This window comes from Muscardinus avellanarius (genome assembly GCF_963383645.1).
Source record: "Muscardinus avellanarius genome assembly, chromosome: 1".
NCBI classification, from domain to species: domain Eukaryota; kingdom Metazoa; phylum Chordata; class Mammalia; order Rodentia; family Gliridae; genus Muscardinus; species Muscardinus avellanarius.
The window spans coordinates 209,876,554-209,901,497 of NC_137786.1; the positions used below are offsets into that span (position 1 = coordinate 209,876,554).

Below are 24,944 nucleotides of genomic sequence, written 5' to 3' on the forward strand. Positions count from 1 at the left end.
GAATATTTTTTTTTCACATATTTCCCAATACTGGCACATTCAATATTTCCCAATACCGGTACATTACCCTTATCCAATGCCACTTGTTTTTCCCACAGAAGACACTTTGAATATTGACCAGAGTATCCGTGTCTGGTATTCATTGTCTCCTGGCATTCTTAGAAGAGGAACCTCATTCAAGAGCAGTGATGTGGGGTGACAGGTGAGCTGGTGACACGGGAAAGGGAGAGAGAGAGAGAGAGTGCAGAGGGAGCTCCCCGGGGCAATATGACAGTTTCTAGCTTTAGACCTCTGGGCCCCAGGTTGTTAAACAGTGCTAATTTCTTGCTCTGAGACTTTCTGTTAGTTACTTAACCTCCCTGAGCTCCATTTTCCCCATCTATAAAATCGGGAAAATAAAATAGCACACTTCCCAGGGTTGCCATAGGGCTGAAATGAAATTGTGTACCTTGGAGGAAGGTTAGAAACAGCAGGTCGAGTGTTCATGCCTCAGCTTCGAGGTGACCCTGTGGGTTTGGTTCTCCAACCTAGGAGCCTGGGAATGACCACATTGCCATGTGTCCCCACATTACAGGGGGCGCTGACGGGGATGCTCAGGAGGAATCTTTGCACACCAAGAACTCCTAGTGGTGGACAGACATTCAAAAAAGATGAAATAAAGTCATAGTTAAGGAAGAACAAATTTCAGAAGTGGACAGCCTGGTTCCCCAGGACCCTTGCATGAGCTGGCTCTGGTGACAGCTGGTCTGGTTTTGTTAGGCGCTGGGGGGAATCAAACACCTTCCTCCACCTACCTGTGTATCCAGTTCCTTACCTGTGAAATAGCTGTTGCACAAGTGGGTATCTGTGTGTCCTAGGGAGGGGGGGTACATCAACTCACCATGAAAAAGTACCAGCCCTTCTGGGTGTCTTTGGCTTGGGGCTGCAGGACCTCAGCCTCTACCTGGGTGCTCTCCTGTCCATCTGTCTTCTCCTTTTCTGTCTCTTCTAAGAATGCGTATCAGATCCACAGCCCACTTGGTTTCCTCTGAGGCCCAGACCATCCTGAGACCTATACTGAATTATATCTGCAGTATATCTGCAGAATCTCTTCCTCCAAATAGAGTTACTTTCTGAGGTTCAGGGTGCATGTATCTTTTTTTGGGAAGGGGACACCATCCAACTCCCTATGGATTAAGTATAAATTAAAGAAGTTAGTGTAAGCCAGATATATGGCATATACTTGTAATCCTGGTACTTGAGAGGCTAAGACAAGAGGACTCCAGGTTCAAGCCCAGCCTCAGCAATTCAAGGAAGTTCTCAGCAATTTAATGAGACCCTGTTTCAAAATAAAATATAAAATAGGGCTGAGGTGTAGCTCGGAGTTAATATGTATAAAGCACAACAAGATATTACTAAGATAGTGTAAGAGCTATTATGATAATTATTATGAGCTTATTATTACTACTCTATCTTCTTCGTTCAAAGCAAATAGAAATGATCGTGGTGATGGTTGGTACTTTCAGTTTTGTTATTTTAGTTCTTATCAGGAATGAGAGATGTCACAAGGCTAATAGTGCTCCTCATTCCAACTCTGGACTTTTCCCTGGACCCTCTGGGTCAGTGCCAAGAAACAAAGGGGCAGAAGAAAGTGGCAGAGTGGGGTGGCGGGAGCCATGGAGAGACCTGGATCTGTCTGGAATTGCACAGCCATGCAGCACCAGGTAATATTCAGACCAAAGGTACTGTCACAGAAAGGTTGGCATTGAGAGAGGCTGGGGCTATAAGACCCCAGTGCGGCTTCTCTTCCAGGCTCGGATGTGACCCTGAAACTAGAGCCAAGCAGCAGAGGCTGGGAACACTGCCCGGCAGAACTGACTTCACTTGGGGTTTACTGTGGACAGAGAAGCAGAGTGCTCAGAACAGCGCCACATATTTAAACCCAGATATCAGGCTGCTAGGGAAAGGGCTAGAAATAGGCCTGAGAAATCAACAAGACAGCACTAATTTAGTCAGCATCTTGTGTCGGACTTAGTCCTGTTTGGGCTGCTCTAACAGAATACCACATACTGGATAATATGTTTATTGATAAGCAGATCAGTGCAGAGACTTATTTCTTATATTTACAAAATGCAGAGACTTATTTCTTATATTTATTGTTGGTAAATATCCTATGTTGGTAAATAGTGGGACAAGGAGTGCACAGCTCGAAAGCAGGAACAGATTTATTTGGGGATAAATCTGGGAGGAAGCACCTGACCGGGAGAGAGAGTCCACGAAAGTCAGGGGCCCCTATCTTATAGACTAGGAGCTTTTTATGGGGCATTAGGAAGGAGGGATAGTTACACAGTTGTGGCTTTTCCCCATTGGTGGTCTTGACAGGGGACTGGACAGGTAGGTTTATGGGCTGGGGGCAGGGGAATGGTTAGGGCCACCTTTTCCACCACTGCTGGAGTTCTCTGTTCTCCACCTCCTCCGGCCCAGCCTCACAGCCAGACCTCACAGCGCCCACACTTATGGAGGCCGGAAGCCCAAGATCCAGGGCCACGGCTGGTGACGGCTGTCCTGCTGCATCACAGCACAGGGAAATTCATCATATGAGGGATAAACAAAGCCAGGGCTCACCTGACTATCATCAGCACTGATCTGTTTATCGATAATGAATGACCTAATTAGTGCGCGCGTGCATGCTCTCTCTCTCTCTGGTACTGGGGTTTCAACCCAAAGGTGTTCTACCTCTGAGATACACCCCCAGAAACAGGGTCTTACTAAGTTGCTAAGATTGCCCTTGAACCTTCTGTCTCAGCCTCCCAAGTCCTGGGATGACAGGTGTGAGCCACCACGCCCAGCTGACCTACTGGTCTCTTAAACATCCCACCTTTCAACACTGTTGTACTGAGGAGTTAAGTTTCCAACACACCAACTCTGGGGCCACTTTCAAGCACAGAAGGCAGGACTGTGGAGCGGTGGCACAGCAAGCTGGCCCTCCCCTCATGGCTCTTCCAGCCTGGTCAATCTCCCCGAGAGTTGTAGCATTGTGGGTAATAGCAAAAAGGAAGGAGCCCAAGTATACCATAATAGAGGACCAGTTGAGTAAGTGTGATGTATCTGCATGGCGGTATACTACACAGACACTCTTTCGTGACAATAGGGGTGGTGAGGGAAGATAGGCATATGTAAAAGTACCTGTACATCATGAGGAAAAAGGCATGCATGTGTACTTGCAAAGAAGAATTTTGAAGGCTCTGTGATATGGGTCTACAGCCAGAGCATAAAACCTGTGGCTCTGCCTGTTTTTGTAAATGAGGGTTGGCTAGGAATAGCCACACTCATTCATTGACAGATTGTCTCTGGCTGCCATTATGCTCCTGTGGCAGGGTTGAGTGGTTGTGACTGAAACTGTATGGCCCACAAAGCATAAAATGTTTACTGCGTGGCCCTTGGCAGGAGAAGTTGGCCAAACGTGGACCTTACACAACTCTGAACTGTGTTTTTATCTAGTGGAATTCTAGTAGGGATGGGGAGGAGATGAGGCATCTTGTCTGCCTTGAATATTTCTATATTACTTTACTTTAATAACTAGCATGGATTTTATAATCAGAAATAAAGTTCAATTTGGGAGGGGAAAATGGTATGCAGGGTTGACACTGTCTGGTTCTGAGATTCAACTATAAAGTTCTAGTTATCAGCACACTAACTGGTAAGAGGATAGGTCTATAGCTCAATCAAACAGAATAGAGTCTAGAAATGAGCTCAGACGTATACAGTCAATTGATTTGCAACAAAGGTGCCAAGGTAATTCCATAGGAAAGGACAGGCTTCGCCACTAATGGTGCTGGGAAATTGGGACTCTACATGGAGAGATAAAAAGTACCTCGACCTTTTCCTTCTACCATGAACAGAAATTAGTTTGCAATGGATCAGAGATGTAAATTTTGGAGCTAAATCTATAAAACTCCTTCCAGGCAAAGGTTTAGGGAAGATTCCTTGAAAAGAATATTAAAAAGTACAAACAAGAAAGAGTTGATACATGGTCATACATGCCTATAATCCCAGTACTTGGGAGGTTGAGTTAGAAAGATCACAAGTTTGAAGCCAGCCTCAACAACTAGAAAGACACTGATTAAAAATAAATAAACAGCTGGTTGTGATGTCGCACACTTGTAATCCCAGCATTTGGGAGGCTGAGACCGGAGGATTGCGGTTCACGGACAGCCTCAGCTACTTAGTGAGGCCCTTTGCAAACTCAGTGAAACTCTGTTTCAAAATAAAGAATAAAAAATAGGGCTGGGAGTGCAGCTTGGAGGTCAAATGCCCCTGGGTTCCATCTCCAAACCCACAAAAAAGAATAAATAAATAACTGAATAAATAAATAAATGAATAAATAAATAAATAAATAAATAAAATGAGCTTGGAGTGTAGCTCAGTGGTAGAGTGCCTTTGAGTTCAATCCCCAGTGCCTCAAAAAAGAAGGACAAGAAAAAGAGGACAACAAGACTACTTTTCAAAACGACAGTATAAAGAAAATAAAAAGTTAAGTCACAGACTGGTAGAATATTTACAAAACACATTTGTGATAAAGAACTGTGTCACTCTTGATACAGATAAGTCAAACAATCCAATTAAAAAATGGGTCGTAGATTTGAGTTCATCACAGAAGATATGCAGTAGCAAATAGCATGTGAACAGGTGCTCAATGTGATGAGAAGTTAGGAGACACAAATTAAAACCTCAAAGAGATATCACCACACACCTGGTCGGATGACGAATGACAGCCAGGTATGGTGGCTCACGCCTGTAATCCTAGGGCTTGGGAGGCTGAGACAGCAGGATCCGGAGTTCAAGGTCAATTTAGTGAGACCCTCAGTAATCTAGGGAGATCCTGTTTTAAAGCAAAAAATAAAAGGGCTGGAGGAGGTGTAGTTTAGAGATAGCATGGCCCTGGATTCAATCTCCAGTATCAAAAAAAGGAAAAATAAAAAAGTGTGGAAGGCTAAGCACTGCTGAGGATGAAGAGCTACTAGGCTCTCGTGCAGTGCTGCTGCCCGGGTGCGGAACGCCACGGCGACACTGGAGAACTGTGGCACGGTGCTTAGGAAGTCAGACACCCACTTCCCAAGTGACCGGCAGTCTCAGCCCTGGTGCTCAAGAAATACAAAAATGTCTGTGGGCACAAAGACCTGCCTTCCCCAGACACCGATGAGCACATGGTCACATGTCCATGCAACTGATTGCTGCGCAGAGATGGGAAGGAGCGGGATATTAATACACGCGAAGCATGGGTGAGTCACAGGCAGTGCGTGAAGTGAAGGAGGCCAGACGCCGAGGCTGCGTACTGCATGATACGGCTCCTGCGGCTTTCTGGAAAAGGCAAATCTAGCTGAGCAGAGAACAGACCCGTGGTTCCCATTGGCTGGGAATGAGGGCAGGGGACTGACTGCAAAGGAACATAAAGCATTCCGGTGGGGGAGGGAAAGGGAAGAAAGGACAGGAGCGGCTCCAGACCTTGATGGGGGAGGTGGTTATGCAACTGTTGGTTTTGCCAACCTCCTCTCACTCGACATTTGGAAGAGCACATTTTATTGTGCATAAGTTATACTTCAATAAGCCTGACTTTTTAAAATATTTAATCTGGATACCAACTTTCTTAAAAAAAAAAAAACACAACACTCAGGATGTTTCAAAAGAATGGTGGGGAGTCAGTTTGAGAATCGACAGATATTTCAAAACAGGAATTCTTAACTCAGGAAGTGGAGCTGGAGGCTTAGGAGCCATCCTGAGGGAGCTTCCTGTCAGTAACAGGTCTCCCCACGAGTGTGGGACAGTGAGACAAAGCCTGAGGAGCCCTCACAACCACAGGAAGAGGAGGAAGGGAAACAGTTATGACACTGAAATGCACCATCAGCCAAAAAGAGACCATGTGTTTATTTTCTCAGTCAATATTATAGTTCACATAACTCAAAGCAAAAAAGAATAAGCCATGAGAAGTTGGTCTCCTCTTTCCTTCATCCAACAGCACCTTCCCTAGAAGGTCCCAGTGTTACCATCTCTGTGTGTCCTCCCAGAAATATGCTAAACATTCTTGGATGAGTCTGTTACTATATTGAAATACCCGAGGCTAGGTACCTTTATAAAGAAAAGAGGTTCATTGACCTCACAGTTCTGGAGGCTCAAGGGCCACCATCTAGTGATGGCCTTCTGGGCAGTACACCACATGATGTGAGATGGGGTGCCTGTGATCTCCTTCCTCTTATAAAGCCAGCAGGATTCAGTCATCAAGGCTCCACCCAGTGGTCTTATCTAATCCCAATCACCTCCCAGAGGCCCCACCTCTAAACACCATTGTGGGATTAGGCTTCTACCCTCTTAATATCTCATGGTGGGGACTAAGTACCCACATATGGAAACTTGGAGCACACCATTAAGCAATATCCAAACTGTAGCCATTCTCCAGTGGAGTTTGCTGTTTTCCTTCTTTCATTTATTAATATATCCTTACATGATTCTACATCAGTACATATAGTGCTGCCTTCATTTTTAAGACAGGAATGATATTTTATGGCTACACCATAATTTATTAAGCCACACTGCAATGACATTTAGATTGTTTCTGATATATTTTGCTATTATAAACAATGCTTTCATGGATACTTGTATTAATTTATTTCTGGGTTGGGGTGTCGCTCATTGATAAAACACTTGTCTAACATTTGTAATTCCCTGGGTTTGATCCCTAGCAACACACACACACACACACACACACACACACACACACACACACACGAGGGGGAGAGAGAGAGAGAGAGAGAGAGAGAGAGAGAGAGAGAGAGAAAAGTTATTTCTTAGTCTGTGAATGTATCTGTTAGGTTCTTAAGAAAGCAATCGCTGTTTTAAAGAATATGTATGCTTTTATTTTAACCTTTATTTATTCTTTATTATCTGCAGGGGGGTTGGTTTTAGGTACCACAATCTGCAAGTACACAAGTCTCTAATATAAAATAGCATACTATTTGCATAAACCCTATGTACATCCCCCTGTATACCTTAAATCATCTCTAGGTGACTTAAAATACCTAGTACAATGTGAATGCTGTAACTAGTTGTTAACTGTATTGCTTGGGGAATACTAATAAGAAAAAATTTGTGCGTGTTCAGTACAAAAAGCCTGTTTTTTCTTGGCTTGGCTCCAGCGATGCAGAATCCGTGGGTGTGGAATCATAGATTCAGAGGCAGATGACAGATTGTTAGCCCCTCTGCCCCCTGGGTTCACACTAATTTACCTGCTCACTAGCCACATTTGCATATAGACGACCCAAGAATGGACCTGTTTTCCCAAAACCTGGCAGGTAAAACGTGATAGCAAACTTTGCCTCTGCCAACTCAGTAGACAAAATGTAGGATTCTGTAGGAAGTTTGGCTTGCATCTGTTGGAAGGACTTGTGTAGAAGGAAAGGAATACCTGATCACAAGTGCCTGCCGATTTGGTCTCCCTGCCAGTATGTTCAGCACCTCTGAGTGAATTAGTACAAGGGGAGGCACTGGCTGCCGTCGGCTGGACAACTGTCCTGAGATCTGTCCCGAGCACCAGCATTGAGGATTTGAGGTGAAAAGCATCGGGGGTCGCACACTACATGCGGTCCCGCTGTCCCACCATCCACGGCTGCAACGACAGCCATATTGGAAGCGCATTGGTTTCTGGGTAGGAGCTGATCGTCTGAGGTTCCTGCAGCAGAAGCGCAGGCACAGGATGGGAATTCAAGATGTTCGACAGCAGAACGCGAGGGCATTCGCTTGAGGGGCAGCCAGAATAAACGGAAACTTCATTATCTGTGGATTATGCACTTGGAACTTAGGACCCAGGCAACTCTGACTTTAGTAATTTGGCAAGCAGGCTCATTAAGCTCTTAAGAAAAGTTAATGAATTAATACAAGATGACATTTTACACACAGAGCAAAAACCAGGAGACCAGGCACCACTGAGTTATGCAGTGTCATAATTTCTCAAGCGAATGTGGTCATGGCAGGCCTGGAGAGGGCTTGCTCACCAAGACCGAGTGACATCACATTGTTAAAATCCAAAAGCATTTGACCTGCCGCTCGTTCTGAAGGACTGCCACGTGCACCCTCTGTACTGCAAGAGACTACACAGAAGTCAGCATTTGGGAGTGGTACTGGGGGCAGAACCCAGGGGCATTCCACCTTCTAGCTACACCCCCAGCCCTATTTTTTATTCTTTTTTTTTTTTTTTTGAAACAGGGTCTCACTGAGTTGAAAAGGGCCTCACTAAGTAGCTAAGGCTGTCCACAAACCGAGATCCTCCTGTCTCAGCCTCCCAAATCCTGGGATTACAAGCATGGCCACCACACCCGGTGAGAAGTCAGCATTTTAAAACCTCTGGATCCATTTCTTTTCCACTGAATATTTAACCCACTTCAATTCCCCAAAATGAGATTTTCCCATTTTCTACCACTGGCCCAGAGAAGTTAAAAGATTAAAACACTAAGAATATGAATGCAAAAAAAAAGGCATTAAGCCAGGCATGGTGCACAAGACTGCAATCCCAGTGTTCAAGACCAGCCTCGGGAGCTTAGAGATATTCTTCACAACCTAGAAAGACCCTATTTCTTTTTTTTTTTTTAACTGAGAATGTACGTATTTATTTTCTTTTTTTAATTTAATTTTTTATTGGTGCATTGTATTTATACATCATAATGGGGTAAAAAAAAACTTGTGTAGGCATAAATGTACACATCACCCAGCCAGCCCCCACCCAGTCCCCACCTCCCTCCCTCCCCATCCCTCCCTCCCATGCTTGGTCTAGTGGTTGACTTCGATATGAATAAGTAGATGATGCGCTTTAAAGCGTTTCCCTCTCCCCACCTCCCATCCCCACAGTTAGGTTGTAGAAAGACCCTATTTCAAAACAAAAACTTTAAAAAAGAAATAAGGCCTTGGGGGTGTAGCTTAGAGGCAGTATACCCCTGGGTTCAGTCCCTAGTTTTAAAAAAAAAAAGTAGCATTAACTAGTGAGAGATGATGGAAAGTGAGATGGATGTGATCATGGCTGCAGGACGCCGTGAATGCAGCTAATGCCACTGGACGGCACACGTCAGAGGAGGTTGATGTTATCTATGTCCCACCGCCATCATCACTGTCATGCTTCGAAGAGAACCAGCATTAGCGAGCACAGACCCTTGTCGGCACCGTGCCGTGTCTGTGTGGTCCCCTACTCATGATCCAGGGACATGGTGCTTCTGTCACCTGACGTCACCACCCATCGCTTTAAAGGTGAGGCTTCAGGCTCAGGAAGGTGGGAGAACTCGCTTGAGCTGAAGCAACTACAAGTGGTGGCTTCGGGTTAGGACCCCAAGGCTCTGTGACTTCGTAGCTCTGTGCAGGAGGTAACACAGTAAAGATAGTTTACTTCTATCTTCTATTCTGAGATGTACACACACGCATGCCCACATGCGCCATCTAAGATCGGAGTGACAGCTTATTGATTCCAGGAAAAAAAAAACCCAAACCACCTCTCTCCCTTAACTGTGCGGTGGCACTCTCCTGTTTGCCAGGTGGGATTATCTGTACTTTTTTCCTGTGCAGTTAAAATGTGTAATTTACGTTCAAGTGATCACCGCCAAGGACTTGGAGACTCTTCAGAGCATTTAATGTGTATCTGGATGTGGCTAGATAGGAAAATCAACACACGGAGAAGTTTGAGGGGGGAGGTTCTTCACTGGTCTCAGTTTAGGATTATTTGTGGAATCATTCAATTCCTGAGGCTGACCGTGAACCTGTGATCCTCCTGTTTTAGCCTCCCAAGTACTGATATTGCAAGTGTGTGCCACCACACCTGGCTATATGTGATATTTTGAAGGAAAACTATCTAGGTTCCAGATTTCAACAAGTTAATTCACCTATCTGAGTCAATTTACTCATCTGAGAAATAGAAATAGTAATTTACTAGCCAGGTGGTGGCGCACTCTTGTAATCCCAGCATTTGGGAGACTGAGACTGGAGGATCGCGGTTCACGGACAGCCTCAGCTACTTAGTGAGGCCCTCCGCAACTCAGTAAGACCCTGTTTCAAAATAAAGAATAAAAAATTGGGCAGAGGGTGTAGCTAGGAGGTTAAATGCCTCTGGGTTCCATCCCCAGACCCACCAAAAAAATAATAATAATAACAATTTACTGATGTGTGTGAATCAACTCTTTCCCTCAAATTGTGTGCATTTATCAAGTGCTTAGGGTATGCCAGGAATTATCCTACACCCTGGGGAAACATTGGTGAGCAAAAGAAACACAGGGCTCGGGTTAAGGAGTGGAGTAAGACACTTAGCTGCTACCTTGGGTCACCATTCTGGCCACTGGGGACCCATGACATGTCACTGCTCCAGACACGGCATGAGCACAGGGCTGTGGTCACCACGGTTGCTCACGGAGTCACGTTTAGATTATGGCCCCGGCTGGGCCACAGCAGTAGATCATTGTGCACAAAGAAAGTGTCCCCAATTTCTGTGGGGAGGGGCCGCTTTGGTTTCCTGTACCTGCTGGGACGTTCCCTGGGGTGACTTCGGTCAGGGCATGCAGCCCCTCCCCCCGAAAAAAAAAACACTTCACTTTCTTCATCTTAAAAAGAGCACTTGCTGGGCATGGCTCACGTTTGTAATCCCAGGATTTGGAAGGCTAAGACAGGAAGATCGTGGTTCACAGACAGCCTTAGCTACTAAGTGAGGCCCTTTGCGACTCAGTGAGACCTATTTCAAAATAAAGAATACTTTATAAAAAAAAAAAAGGTGCTGATGCCCCTGGGTTTCATCTCCAGTACTGAAGAGAGAGAGAGAGAGAGAGAGAGAGCGCACTTAAACCAGGTGTGGTGGCAAACACCTGTAATCCCAGTACTTGGGAGGCTGAGACAGGAGGAGCACAGGTTCAAGGCCAGCTTCAGTAACTTAGTGAGAACCTGTTTCAAAAAATAAAATAGGATCTAGTTTTGATGATATATGCTTGTAACCCCAATACTTGAAAGGCTGAGACAGGAGGGTCGCATGGCTCACAGCTAGCCCCAGCTACTTAGTGAGGCCCTCTACAACTTAGTGAGACCCTGTTTCAAAATAGAGAATAAAAAATGGGGCTGGGGTGTCGCTCAGAGGTAGAGCGTCCCTGAATTCAATCCCTAGTACCTGCCCCCCACCACACACATACAAAAGCATTTTCTTGACAGGGTTATTATGATCAGAGAGATGTGCTAAGTCATGAATTTGTGTGTATAAGCACACACTTGCACATAGCACAAGGTGTCAGCCATCATTCTAAGTGCTTGGTAATTGTCTACTTATTTTATACCACAGAAACACAGAGAGCTTCTCTCCCCATTTTGCAGCCCAGAGTGGGTAGCAATCTCCAAACAGCACACAGCACGTAGGTCAAGAGGCTGGGCCTGGAACGCAGCTTGGCTCCAGAGTCCAGGCCGTTGCCCTGTGCTGTGCTAGCCCTCACTCTGGAAAGCTCAGCGTGTGGCCTGACTTAAAATATATGCTCTGCAGATGCAAGGAGCCCTAGACACATCTCCTCGTGTCCCTCCTATGTGTGCTATTCCAGAGAACTGAGCCCTGCCACCAACCCTCATTCCTGTTTCCTGGATATTGACTATGTTTCCTAGAGCTGACTTTTTAAGTAGCTTTCTTGAGGCCTTCTTTACAATAACATAAAACTCACCCACCTTAAGAGTACCAGTAGATGACTTTTGGTAAATTTTCCATTCTGCACAGCCATCACCGAAATCCCGTTTTAGAATGTTGCTGTCACCCCAGCAAGCTCCCTCATGCCCGCTTACAGTGAATCCTCATTTCTTCTCTCAGCCCCAGGCAACCGCTATACTTTCTGTCTCTCCAAGTTAGCCTTTCCCGGACATTTCGTATAAACAGGCTCATGTGATCTTTCGGGTCTGACTTGTTTTATTGCATAGCTTCTGAAGTTCACCCATACTGTAGCGTGTCTCAGTATTTACTGCAATTTGGCCCAGATAATATTTTGTCTCATGAAAATACTGCATATTGTTTCTCCCTTCCCCAGTCACCAGACATTTGGATGGTTCCCTTTTTTGACTGCTGCAAACATTTGCAAGAGTCCCGGGCTGATGGTTTCGTTATACTTTTATCGGTGCATTATGGTCTCACATCATAATGTAGTTCTCAGGGTCAGTGACAGGCGTGCACACAGCACCCGGTGGGCTTCCCCGCCCCAGCTCTCTCCCCTTTCCTCTTCTCCTTCCCCATACAGGACATTGAGATCGGCACTGGTATTCTCACATGTGTACATGTCAATGGAAGGAATCCCTTCACTGCTCCTCCCTCTCACGCCCCCTTCCCCTAGACCCTGGCTCCACTGTGGTTTCTCCTCCGTCATCTGAAGTCCCTCTGGTATCCCGGTTATTCTCTAGCTTCTGCACATGAGAGAAAACCTAAGACCTTCACTTTCTGTGACTGGCTAATCTCACCCTCCAGGTCCATCCATTTCCCTGCAAATGACATTATTTTGTTCTTCATGGCTGAGTAGAATTCCACTGTGTGTGTATAGCCCATGGTTATCTGTTGATGGACACCTAGGCTGGTTCCGTTTGGCTACTGCGAATTGTGCTGCTATGAACATGGATCTGCATATATGTCTATGATTCTTTAATTTTCCCTTTGAAAAGATACTCAAGAGTAGTAGGTATAACTGGATCATATGGTGGATCCATTTCCAATTTTCTGAGGAATCTCCACACTGATGTCCACAGTGGCCGCACTAATTTGCAGTCCTTCCAATGGCGTAGAAGAGTTCTAATTCTCCCACTTCCTCACCAGCATTTATTGTTTTTTGACTTCTTGATGATTAGGTTAGAGGGATCTCACTGTAGTTTTAAAAAGCAAAGGTGGGCCAACTTGTAACCCTCTCTCCTTGTCTCTCTTCTCGGCATCTCTCAGAACCAGGCAGTGGACAGGTGTTTGTGACCTCAGAGAACCAGCTTGTGTATTACCCCAGCATCACGTACGCCATCATCGGCAGCTCCGTCATCTTTGTGCTGGTGGTGGCCCTGCTGGCCCTGGTCTTGCACCACCAGCGGAAACGAAACAACCTCATGACGCTGCCTGTGCACCGGCTGCAGCACCCTGTGCTGCTGTCCCGCCTGGTGGTCCTGGACCACCCCCACCACTGCAATGTCACCTACAACGTCAACAACGGCATCCAGTACGTGGCCAGCCAGGCCGAGCAGAACGCCTCCGAAGTAGGCTCCCCACCCTCCTACTCAGAGGCCCTGCTGGACCAAAGGTATGTGCTGCAACGGGGAGGGATGGCTTGTGTTCACATGCCCGGGTTCCTAGGTCTTGCCAAGAGCCTGGGTTACATGGTTGTAGGCAGCGACAATGACCGGCATTTACCGAGTCCTTGCAAAAAACTTTACAGTATCATCTCATTGAATCCCCTCCCAGCCCACTGAGGGAAGGTCTAGGTTTGCCTCAGTTTTAAAGAGGAGGAAACCGGAGCCCTATGGTGAAAGTCAGTCACCTGTCTGAGGCCATAGAGTTACAATGCTGACTACCTGGGAGCCCAAGTCCTCTTTAGTGATGCCACAGTGGCACACATTCAGGCCATGGACCAGCTCTGGGCCTCACCTGCTATTTCAGAATAGTGCCCAGTACATAGGAGAGACTGGTTAATATTTGTTAAATGCATGAGTGAATACATAAGTCCTTTCGCTTTGCTTGGCTTCATCTATGAAATAAAGTGGTACCATCAAGCCCACCAAGTTTCTTTAAGCAACAGGACCCTCATTACAGATGGCATTGTAAGACAGTCCAATAGAAAAAGCCAGAAAGTGGGGTTCATTAGACTAAGTGGGCAGCAGACTGAATCATGCCTGCTTAGCCATCCCCACCCCTTGGTGACCTCCAAGGTATCATAGGCAACCCATTTTGCAAATCCCTGGACCAGAGATGCCCAAGTGCCTTTTGATTCTGATACTCACGTGACTTGCACTTCAAGTCCTGCGCAGGCCCCTCTTCTGCTGAGCCCAGTATTCACACTGTGTGTCCCCTTACGTATTTTATAGATGGGCTTTCAGGGCAGCCAGGCTTCTCTTTGTACTCTCCAGTGGCGGTAAACAAAGATCCAGGAGTCAGGGGAGGGTGTGGCCTTAAGGATATCCACAAATAGACAGCAGGACCTCTCTCACCCAGGGGAGTCCCAACCATCGCCCTTCGCTCTAGACCCTCCACGGTAGAGAAGGTGAAGACCACCGAACCTGGACGCAGGGCGCCTGCATGCAAATCCCAGCACTGCTTCTCATTAGTTCTTTGTAGTCCCAGGAAGTCCATTTCAAGTTCCCGTGCCTCAGTTTTCTCACCAGCACAATGGAAAAAAATAGTAATGCCCACCTCGTAGCATTCTTGTGTGCATTAGAGAAGGTGACGGGTGTGAGGGACACGGCACAGGGCCCGGCTCACAGCAAGCCTTCAACAATGAGAGCCAAACACAAAAGTGCTTTCTGTTAAATGTCCTAGCAAGGTACACAGGAGGAGATGGAGGTGTTAAGAGGACGTCCTCTCACCTAACCACATCCTCAGAAGGAGTTGGCTCCAGCGAGAACCCCAGATCCCAAGCCAGGCCCCATCCGGCTCAGTCATCCAACTTAGTCTCTTGGCATCCAAGATGGAAACCAGCCACCTCTTGGCCATGAGGCTTTTGGCTGAGGGAGCAGAGCGGTTCTGCCAGACCACCCAAGTTGAGCTGAGGGCATTGCCTGGCAACCTTGATCCAGGTCCACCCAGAGAATGTGGAATTGACACTGCCCAGGGGACACAAACCAGCCGGAACACACTGACCTTTCTGTTCTCGTTTCCATCCATTGGTTTGGGTCCTTGAAATTGCCTGTGTCATTGGAAAAAACAAAGGCTCATTCTTCACTTGACACATCAGCTCAGAAATGAGCAGAAATGGGAGTTGGGTCGGCATCGCCTGCCTCAATGGCTCTAATGTGTTCTCTTCTGCATTGCAGACCCGCATGGTATGACCTGCCTCCGCCGCCCTATTCTTCTGACACCGAGTCTCTGAACCAGGCTGACCTGCCCCCTTACCGCTCCCGGTCAGGGAGTGCCAACAGCGCCAGCTCTCAGGCAGCCAGCAGCCTCCTGAGTGTGGAAGATGCCAGCCATGGCCCGGGGCAGTCTGGGCCTCCGGAGGGCACTGCTCAGCCCAGGGACTCTGAACCCAGCCAGGGCCCTGAAGAAGTATAAGATCCAGCTATTCCAAAGTCCACATGGGTTAATCTGCTCTGACTTACCACATTCTAACAACCTGTGCCCGTGAGAAGCTCTTTAAGCTCCTTCCAGGGTGTCTCAAGTTGAGTTTGGGTTGCCGGATACCTTTCCTTCCCCTGCCTCTCTGGATTTCAGGGATGATCTTTGGATCAAACCTGCCATTTTTCTCCAGTGACCTGGTGCACTATCATCTAGTTTATGAGGCCACTCTTCCTTCAGGGCCCACGGGCACCACCTTGTGCTTCACATTATCCTGTTACTGTTGTAATCCTTCTGAATAGGAGTCGTAAATTTGCAGGCAGCAGCACAAGGTGGTATTTAAGCAGTCTTTGAGAAAGCAGTGTTTCTGTGCCACGTTGGATATCCCGAAAAGCAGAAGACACTGGACCAGATTCTTTGCTGGGCTATCCCAGAGCCCCAGTTGGGGATTTGAGTGGGGCAGTCCTACCAGGAGGTTGTCATTGCATGGCCACCCTACAGAAGCATCCAGGTGACCACCAAAACCTGCCTTCTCTTCTGCTCTGCCTTGCTCTTGCTTCTGTAGAGGCAGTATCCAAATGAAACTTAAAATAGGAGCACCACCCTTCAGCTGTCAGCAATGTCATCTGGGTTTTGCCAAAGACTCCAAAACCATCCACCCAGGGTGGGGTAGATTCTGGCTTTGGAAATCTGCCCAAGAATCCTCGTTTTGAGAGCTTGCTCCGATAGCCTAGATCATCTACCTCATCCCAGGCAGGGAGGCCCTGTCATGAGTTTATTAACACCTAACATACAGGCTACCAGAGCCTGGACCTGCCTTGCCCCACAGTCCCTTCCCTGGCATCTGGATTGTCACCCGCCCAGCTGACCTGCTGTAGCCAAGCTTGAGGACCCAACCTGAGTTGGCCCAGTCAAGCACACCAAGCTTATCTTGCTTGTTCATATAGCTTCAGCACTAGGCTCCTGGTTCCCCTAACACCTGGGAGTTCATTTCACCTGCGCATTTGGACTTGCGGACACTGGTTTCTAACACACATGAGAGCCATCTTCAATACCGCTGATGAGAGCCTCTGGTCCCTGCACTGAACACCCTCTTCTTCCCAAGGTCCAAGACCGGCACCCTGAGTTAGGGTTAGGCTTCGAGTTAGAGTCAGGTCTCTCCTAACTCCTCTGAGAGACATGGGCAATAGACAGATTGGAGTCAAGATTTTTCCATTTGGATTTTTTTTTAATCTCTTAGAAATGCATTTGGAACAGTGTGTTTGTTTTTTCCCTTCTAGTTAAGGGACTATTTATATGTGTATAGGAAAGCTATCTCTTTTTTGTTGTTACAGTTTGTTTTTTCCTTTAGTGAGGTCCAAAGAAAGATGCAAAAAGAGACCACACCTCTTCCCTGCCCAGCCCCGTGATCAGTCACCCCACACTCGCCTGTGCGCCACGCATTTGTGCGTGGCTGCACTCTTAGAGGATTATTTATCGAATTCTTGAGGGATGCAGAAAGAAAGATCTGTCCCTCGGTTCCCAAGTCTCTATGTTTGCGCTAGTTTTCCTCTTTCTCTAGGCCCAGGGGCATACAGGGCCTGCACCATGAGGAAAATAATGGTGAAAAACTTAGGCATTTTTGGGCAAAAAAAAAACCACAGGACAAAGGACAAAACTGGAGCCAGGTAGAGCCACTGCGGGCAGCTGTCACCCATTCAAGGCTTCTCTCTACAGCTGAAGAGATTTTCAGTAGCCTGGTTGATGCTATTTAAAATGAAGTTTGTAGGAAGGAGAGTGGAGCAATCTTCCATGCTCATTTCTGTAGACCTTCCCCTTCCTAACCAAATCTGAAGGATATTACAGGAAAGATAGCCGCTTGGGTTTTGGGGTTTGGTTTTGTTTTGGTTTTTTTTCTTTTTTCTTTTTCAAGTAAAAAAGAAAACCTAGTTGCTTGTGTCTTTCATTTTTAAAATAGCACTTGAGTTATTTTCTGAGTAATCCAATAAAGACAGGACTTGGATGGTAGACAGAATGTGTCTGGCTGCACACATCCTCTGTGAGTCAGACTGGCTTTACTTTTTCCCCTTTGATTAGCCCATGCTTCTTTTTGGTGCTTGGAAGATGTTTAGAGGAAAGGATTCTAATTTTAATTAATTGCGTAGCGAATTAATCTCACGTGCTTTTCTGCTTCTAGGCATGTTAGAGAAAACAAATGGTTTTACTAGATAAGGGGAGCCTGTTAATGTTTTTTTTTTTTAAATAAACACAGGGACATTTTTATTACAGAGTTGATTTTTAATGGATTTTTTAAAATATATATATATATATATATATAAAACTAAGACACCAAAGCTGCAGGATTTTTAATTCCCCTCACCTCTACTCAAGATGTTAAGTAAGTGGCCAGCAATATTTTTTAACTCATTCCAACGAGAATTTTTTTTGTACATTGTCTAAATCTACACCAACCAGAAAATGTTCTCCGCTTTCTTTTCTCAAAAGAGATCAACATTTTATTTTAGTATTAAGATAGTTTCACTGGGATTGCTAGCTTATTGTCTAACTCAACTCCCTCTACCATAAAATTGACATGTTTTAAAAATGCAGCTAAATGGTTAATAAATAGCATGTGCTGTTTAATGTAAACTGGAAAGGTTGTGTGTGGTTACTTTTGGTTTTTTTGTTTGTTTGTTTTAAGTTTTTTTTGTTTGGTTTGGTTTGGTTTGTTGTTGTTAGGCTTGACATGGATTTTTTTGTTTGTTTTTTAATTTTTGTACTTTTAAATAAACTTGCGATTTCATTCTTTCTATTGGTTGAATGGTCTTTGACCTACTTTTCCACCTTATAGCAATCTAAAGAGTGGACAGTCACTTCCATCTAGTGTCTGCAATGAATGTATGTCATAATAAAGAAAAAGAAAGAATATATTGATGGGACCTCAAAATATGATGGATGTTTAGAGTTCCACAACTGGTTTGATAAAGGGGTAAAGGTGTGAAAACTCATTAGTATTCTGGCCCCTGGAAGGTCACTTAGAAGATGGGTATTAGCTACCTTGACTCAAGCATTATTCAGAGGGACAGGGAATCATGGCTCTTATACCAGTTACAGATTCAGAAGCACATTATAGTTCTTATACTGGTGTGCTATAATTATTCTCAATCCACAAATGGGTCAGATTGGCCCTACCAATGGGAACATTTTTATGTGCTTTTAAGTTTTTTTTTTTTTTCAGCAATGCCTTGACTGGTAGAACATAGACAGTTGTTTTGGGAGGTCAGTAAGTCACCACTGCCAACTCCCATGAGTAGAAGTAACTGCAGCCTCGGCCCAAATTGAATTCCACGTGGAAACCCAAATGTAAGACCTACAGAACCAAGATTTAGAGGGTCTATTTCTCCCCAGATCTCTGAAGAAAAAAAATGGAGCTATCAGACAGAGGTATCTCAAATATATGCCATGATATTTTATGTCTTGCCCAAGCAGTCTAGAATACACCTTCCCAAGCAGTATGTCCAAAGGCTTGCTAAGGTGTTCATTCTTTCCATCCCTCAGGATACTTTAGGAATACTATTTTTTATGGATCTCAGAGTGAGGAAACAATTATGATGCTCTAATCTAGAACAGGTTGGCAAACTTCCTGTAAAGGATTAGATAGTATTTTTAGCTTTGTGATCATATGGTCTTAATAGAAACTACAGGCCGGGCATGGTGGCGCACGCTTGTAATCCCAGCATTCGGGAGGCTGAGACCGGAGGATTGCGGTTCGTGGACAGCCTCAGCTGCTTAGTGATGCCCTCTGCAACTCAGTGAGACCTGGTTTCAAAAATAAAAGAATAAAAAAATAGGGCAGGGGCTGTAGCTCGGAGGTAAAATGCCCCTGGGTTCCATCCCCAGACCTGCAAAAAGAAAAAAAAGAAAAAAAAAAACTACAGGAAAACATAAAGAAAATACATAAATGAATTGGTATGTTTATGTTCCATTAAGAAATACTTTAAAAGCCAGGCACACTTGTAATCCCAGCGTTCAGGAGGCTGAGACAGGAGGATCACGGTTAACGGACAGCTTCAGCTACTTAGTGAGGCCCTTTGCAATTCAGTGAAACCCTGTTTCAAAATAAAGAATAAAAAATAGGGCTGGGAATGTAGCTTGGAGGTAGAGCCTCATCAGTGAAAGGGACCCACAACTAGCTGGCACAGTGTTTAACATATATATAAAAATGGCATACATCTATAAGCTTCAGGCAACATAGGTATTAAATGTTCTGAAAAGAGGATAAGCATTGTTACTCTGAGTACTTCTGGAGACTCAACAGCCTTCCTCTAAACTTAAGAAGCAAGGCCACTTTCAAGCCGAATGCTTCGGTCATGTATCATTTCATGAAGTGGTCATATGGGGTCAGTCACACAAGTATGCATAAAATCATATAGGAGACATTCCGTCCTAAAGAAGAAAATAACTTGCGAACTCCAAAACTGTCTCCAAACCACTGAAAGGACTAAAATGGATCAATTATGCCTCCAAGAGTTCCCCCAGCCTACGCAGAATTCTTAAGTTGATACGCTCCCATTTGTCACCCTTGTCGAATCACCCAAGACTTCGGCTCAAGTACTACATAGCGTTCATTCGGTTTTCCATAGCCAACCCTACACCTGAGAGCTGGGATGTATCTGTATCTGTAGACTCACCCATTGGAAATTCTGGGACAGCTGATGTCACAGGAGCTGAGGGACTGAATTCCTGTTAGACTTGGAGTTGAAAGCATGAGCATGAAGGACTAGGAAGCCTGTTTATTTAAATAGGATGCGTGCCTCCTTCGGGCTGGGTTTGTGGTCTGAGCAAGGGTGATTCATCCACTTTACAGTTGCAGTGCCAGGCCGTATTTGACGTCGTGTGACTCTCAGGTTCACCCAGGTGAGTTATCCCAGCCCTCCAGCAGAGGGAAGGGCATCAAAGGAGCACACATGAGTGGTGTGGATGGGCCAGACCCAGAAACATCACACACACACACCTCCATTCACATCCCACCGCCAAAGTGCACCAATCTGCAACGGAGGCTGGGAAAGTAGATTGGCTGTGTGTTCAGAAAGAACCAGAACAAGATTTGGGTGCTAGTCACCAAATACGTGTTTGCATTCTTCTTTTTGAACATAGAATATTCATATAATCAGCCCCTCCCGAAAGGAGACACCCAGCCGTTCTGTCTAATCAAACTCAAAGCCTAGGATCTAGTGACAATCTCTTATGTGTCTGGTGCCAATGTGGCTACTTCCGGAAGAATTCCTCAACCTCACAGGAGTCGCATCCTCTCTCTTCTAGATTGCCTCCCTTTCGTGTGTTCTCAAAATCTTTGAGTAACATTTGACTTATTCAGAGTAAAACTCAAAATGGCAGTCCACAGGACCTTATGCCATCTGGTTCCTCCACGAGCCTTAATCTCGCCTTCTACTCTCCCTACCTCTTACTCTGTTCTAACAGTCTTGATCACCTTTCTGGCTCATGAGCACACCAGGCACGTTGCCAGCCCAGCACCTGTATTCTCACTCTGCTGAACCCACCTTTTCTGAATATCTGGAATATTCTTCCCTATCAGGAGCCATATCTACTAGGAAAAGTGTGTGTGTGTGTGTGTGTGTGTGTGTGTGTGTGTGTGTGTGTGTGTTACTAGGGATTGAACCCAGTGGCATTCTACCTCCAAGCTATTACCCCCACCCCAGCCCTATTTTTCATTCTTTATTTTCAAACAGAGTCCCATTAAGTTGCAGAGGCTGGCTACAAACCTGCAGTCCTCCTGTCGCAGCCTCCCAAGTACCGGGATTACAAGCATGGGCCACCACACCCGGCTCTACTTGGAATTTTGATATTGATGTCTTGGGACTTCATCAGTGGCCTCACTGAGACTCCTAAGGCAATAAGTACCAACCGGAGATACAGTTACTCCAATGATTTTGAATATGTGGGAATGTGAGGAAGTATACTGAGGAGTGTGTTCACAAAATGTAGATTCAAAATCTTATTTAGACCAATGTTAACATGATTCATGGGTACAGAGGTGAGCCAATTTAAGAAATACTTTGAAATTAGAAATGATATGCTGGCTTCTAGTTGCTATTGCTTGACATTCCCATCAGCTTTTCCCAGGATCCTCCTACCTCAATTTGACTCAGGAAATAAAACTGAAAAATCAATAAAGGGGATGTCATCAAATTAAAAAGCTTCAGCAAAGTAAAGGAAGTAATCAAGAGTATGAATAGCTTACAGAAAGGGAGAAAATATTTTCAGCTACTCCTCTGACAGATTATTAATATCTTGAATATCTAAAGAATTTTAGAAACTTAACACTAAAAAATCCCAATCAAAAAATGGACAACTGAACTGAATTTCAAAAGAAGAAACACAAGTGGCCAATACATTTACCTAAACAATGTTCAACATCATTAGTAATCAGGGAAACGCAAATGGAAACTAAACTGAGATTTCACCCAACTCCAATTAGAAAGGCAATCATCAGGAATAAAAACAATAATAAATGCCACCGAAGATGTGGGGAAATAGGGACCTTATACACTGTTGGTGGGATTGTAAACTGGTACAACCACTATGAAAATCAGTGTGGCAGTTACTCAAAAAACCAAGAATGGAACCACCAAATGACTCAGCTGTATCACTCCTTGGTATCTTTACAAAAGAATTAAAGTCAGAACACTGTAGCAATACATGCATGTCCATGTTAATAGCACAATTCACAATAGCCAAATCATGGAACCAGCCTAGGTATCTCAACAGATGAATAGATAAAGAAATTGTATTATATACACACAGTAGAATTTTACTCAACCATGAAGAAAAACAAACGTCATTTTTGCAGGAAAATGGATGGAACTAGAGAATATTATGCTACACGAGATCAGGTCATTTCAGAAACTAAGGGTCAAATGTTTTCTCTCATATATGGAAGCTAGAGAGAAAGCAGGAAACAAAGATTTCAGATAAATGAGCGAAGACACCAGCAGAACCAACCGTGAAAGGGGATGGGGGGAGGGAAATGGGGAAAATGATGAAAAGAACAGTTCAAATAATACCATGCTCATATATGAAGGGCTCCCTATCAATCTCACTAATACATACAAGGACAGAAGTCTGTGGGGTGGGATCTGGAAGGAAATGTACTACTGCTGTGCGCATGCGTGTTGTATCATCTTGAACCTCTCTACGATACACATATACAGTGCACCAATAAAAGCACTTTTAAAATTTAAGTGCATTGGTGCAAGGCATTTACCAGCTTGTTGACAACTGTGGTGTGCAGCATGTAGCAAAGGGTATTTATGATGAAATGCCTATGAAACAATTTATTTTCCTGCAAGAAAAAAAGAAAGAAAGAAGGAAGAAAAAAGGGAGGGAGGGAGAGAGGATTAAGGAAGGATGCACTGGCATGTGCAGAACAGGACTCAGGATTGAAGTGATACCTAAACACGTGACCCTCGGGAGACCCTGAATGAAGCGTGACTCTTGCCCAGTCACTGTGGAGGTGCAATCCTGGCACACTAGTCTGTGAGTCGTCTAAGAGCAGGAGTGCACACCTAGTGACTCACTAGGAGTAGGACCACAGATTCTGTTTGGAGATGGTGGCATCCTCAGTTCTGAGATGAGTGACTGACACTTCGTGCAAACCGGGAAAGTGCTACATAAGTCACAGAAAGAGAAGGCAGTGTTGGCCTCTCTGTAAGTGAAAACTACACAGCTTATGCAACGCATCCCTCTGGGGGGATCAGATGCCAGGAAATGGCTGTATGTGAACGCCCTGACACCCTCCCCTCGCCCCACCCCAAAATGGCTTGACTTCCATCTGATGAGTGGCTCCTTCATGAAAACCATGTTTGTGCTTGCCTGCTGTGTCCTCTGGGATCAGTGAGAGCCACTATAAGCATTACAGGAATAAGGGATTTAATAAGGAAATGAAGGCTGACACTGATGTGGGAAGAGCTGCTGGAGCAATGGCCAGGCAAGTTACAGCTGAAGGAGGGAGGCACAGTGCCCGTGACACCTCCTGGGGCCTGAGACAGGTGAAAAAATGAGCTGGCAGGGAAGGCCAGGAAGCCACTTCTGAAGGTCTCCAGAACAAGTTTGCTCAAAGAGAGGTATACAGAGCCTCAGGTCTGCCCACCCCTGCACCTCGGGGATAGTGACTCTGGGTCTGCACACCCCCACACCTCGAGGATACTAACATCTACGACGCTTGTGCCTTTCACCGGCACAGTTACCTCTGGAATCTTGAGAAAGCATGGCAGGAAGTGTGGTCCAGAGATGGGGACAACAGCCCTACGGTCCCACTGGGGGACCTATCTTGGGTCACTCAGATGTTTCCTGATCAGACACTCTACTCTCTTATGCAGGGATTCTTATGCAGCAAACTGGAGTCAGAGGGTGTTGGAAGGTTTTGTGTATGTGTGTTCTTTGTTTGTTAATGATACTGGGGGTAGAACCAAGAGGCATAAAGAACTACACTCCAGTCCTATTTTTTTTTTCATTTATTTTGAAGCAAGGTCTTCCAAGGTTGATGAGTCTCACTACTTGCTGAGGCTGTCCTCAAACCTGCGATCTTTGCCTCAGCCTCCCGAGTAGTGGGATTACAGGTGTGAGCACCGTGCCTGGCACCTATTTTATCCTAGAATAGGGTCAGGTTGCTGGGGGTCTCACTAAGTTGCTGAGGATGCCCTCAAACTTGTAATTCTCCCATCTCAGCTTCCCAAGTACTAGGATTAAAAGCGTGTGGCTGCCACACCTGGTAAGTGTTGGACTTTTTTTTTTTTTTTTTTTTTTTTTGGTGGTACTGGGGCTCCTGGAAACCCTTCTACCTCTGGACTACACTCCCAGACCTATTTTTTATATTTTTATTTGGAAACAGGGTCTCTTAAGCCAGCAGCGAGGCTGACTTCAAGCAAGCGTGATCCTCCTGTCTCTGCCTTCCAAGCACAGGGATTACAAGCATGCTCCACCATGCCCCGCTTATGGACTTTTTAATTTTATGTTTTTAATGAGAAAAAAATAATTTCTTTTTTTTCTTTTCTTTTTTTTTTTTTTTTTTTGGTGGTGGTGGTACTGGGGTGGAACCCAGAGGCTTTCTACCTCCGGACTATACTCCCAGACCTATTTTATATTTTATTTGGAAACAGGGTCTCACTAAGTTGCTGAGAGCCTCACTAAGTAGCTGAGGCTGGCTTCGAACCTGTGCGATCCTCCTGTCTCAGCCTCCCAAGCACCAGGATTACAAGTGTGCAACACCACACCCGGCAAGAATTTCATTTTTTATCTTTAATTTTTCTAGGCATATCCAGTAACTGGAGTCCATCATTTTCAAAGTGGGAGATTTCATATATAAAGTGTAATGTGTAATATAAATATATAAAGTGTAATCTCTAATAAATAATTGGGTCAATTTCGGTGGGTCTAGACTGTGTTGAAAAGCAGAAGGCAGCGTTTTGAAAGCACTTTCATTAAAGATCAGTTTTGATCCTTTTTATAGTTTGGATCTGGAATGTTCACCTAAGGTCATGTGATAAAGGCTTGGTCTCCAGCTTGGGGCATGATTGGGAGCTTGTGGGAACTTTAGGATGTGGGACCTAGTTGGAAGAAATAGGTCACTGGGGGCATGTCCTTGAAGGGTATGTCTTGTTCCTGGTTCTCTCTCTCTCTCTCTCTCTCT

General features: G+C 45.2%; 1 protein-coding gene across 5 annotated transcripts in view; it reads left to right on the top strand.

Annotated features, from left to right (window-relative positions):
- LDLRAD3 (low density lipoprotein receptor class A domain containing 3) overlaps positions 1–15,253 on the top strand; it is a gene marked incomplete at both ends in the record, with an annotated part of 266,525 nt that extends 251,272 nt beyond the window's left edge. For all 5 annotated transcript variants that reach the window (XM_080695905.1, XM_080695906.1, XM_080695907.1 and 2 more), the window contains 2 exons: positions 12,944–13,289; positions 15,016–15,253. In XM_080695905.1, coding sequence (XP_080552031.1) covers positions 12,944–13,289; positions 15,016–15,253 — 584 coding nt within the window. The remainder of the gene's footprint in view (positions 1–12,943; positions 13,290–15,015) is intronic.
- Positions 15,254–24,944: the final 9,691 nt, after the last annotated feature.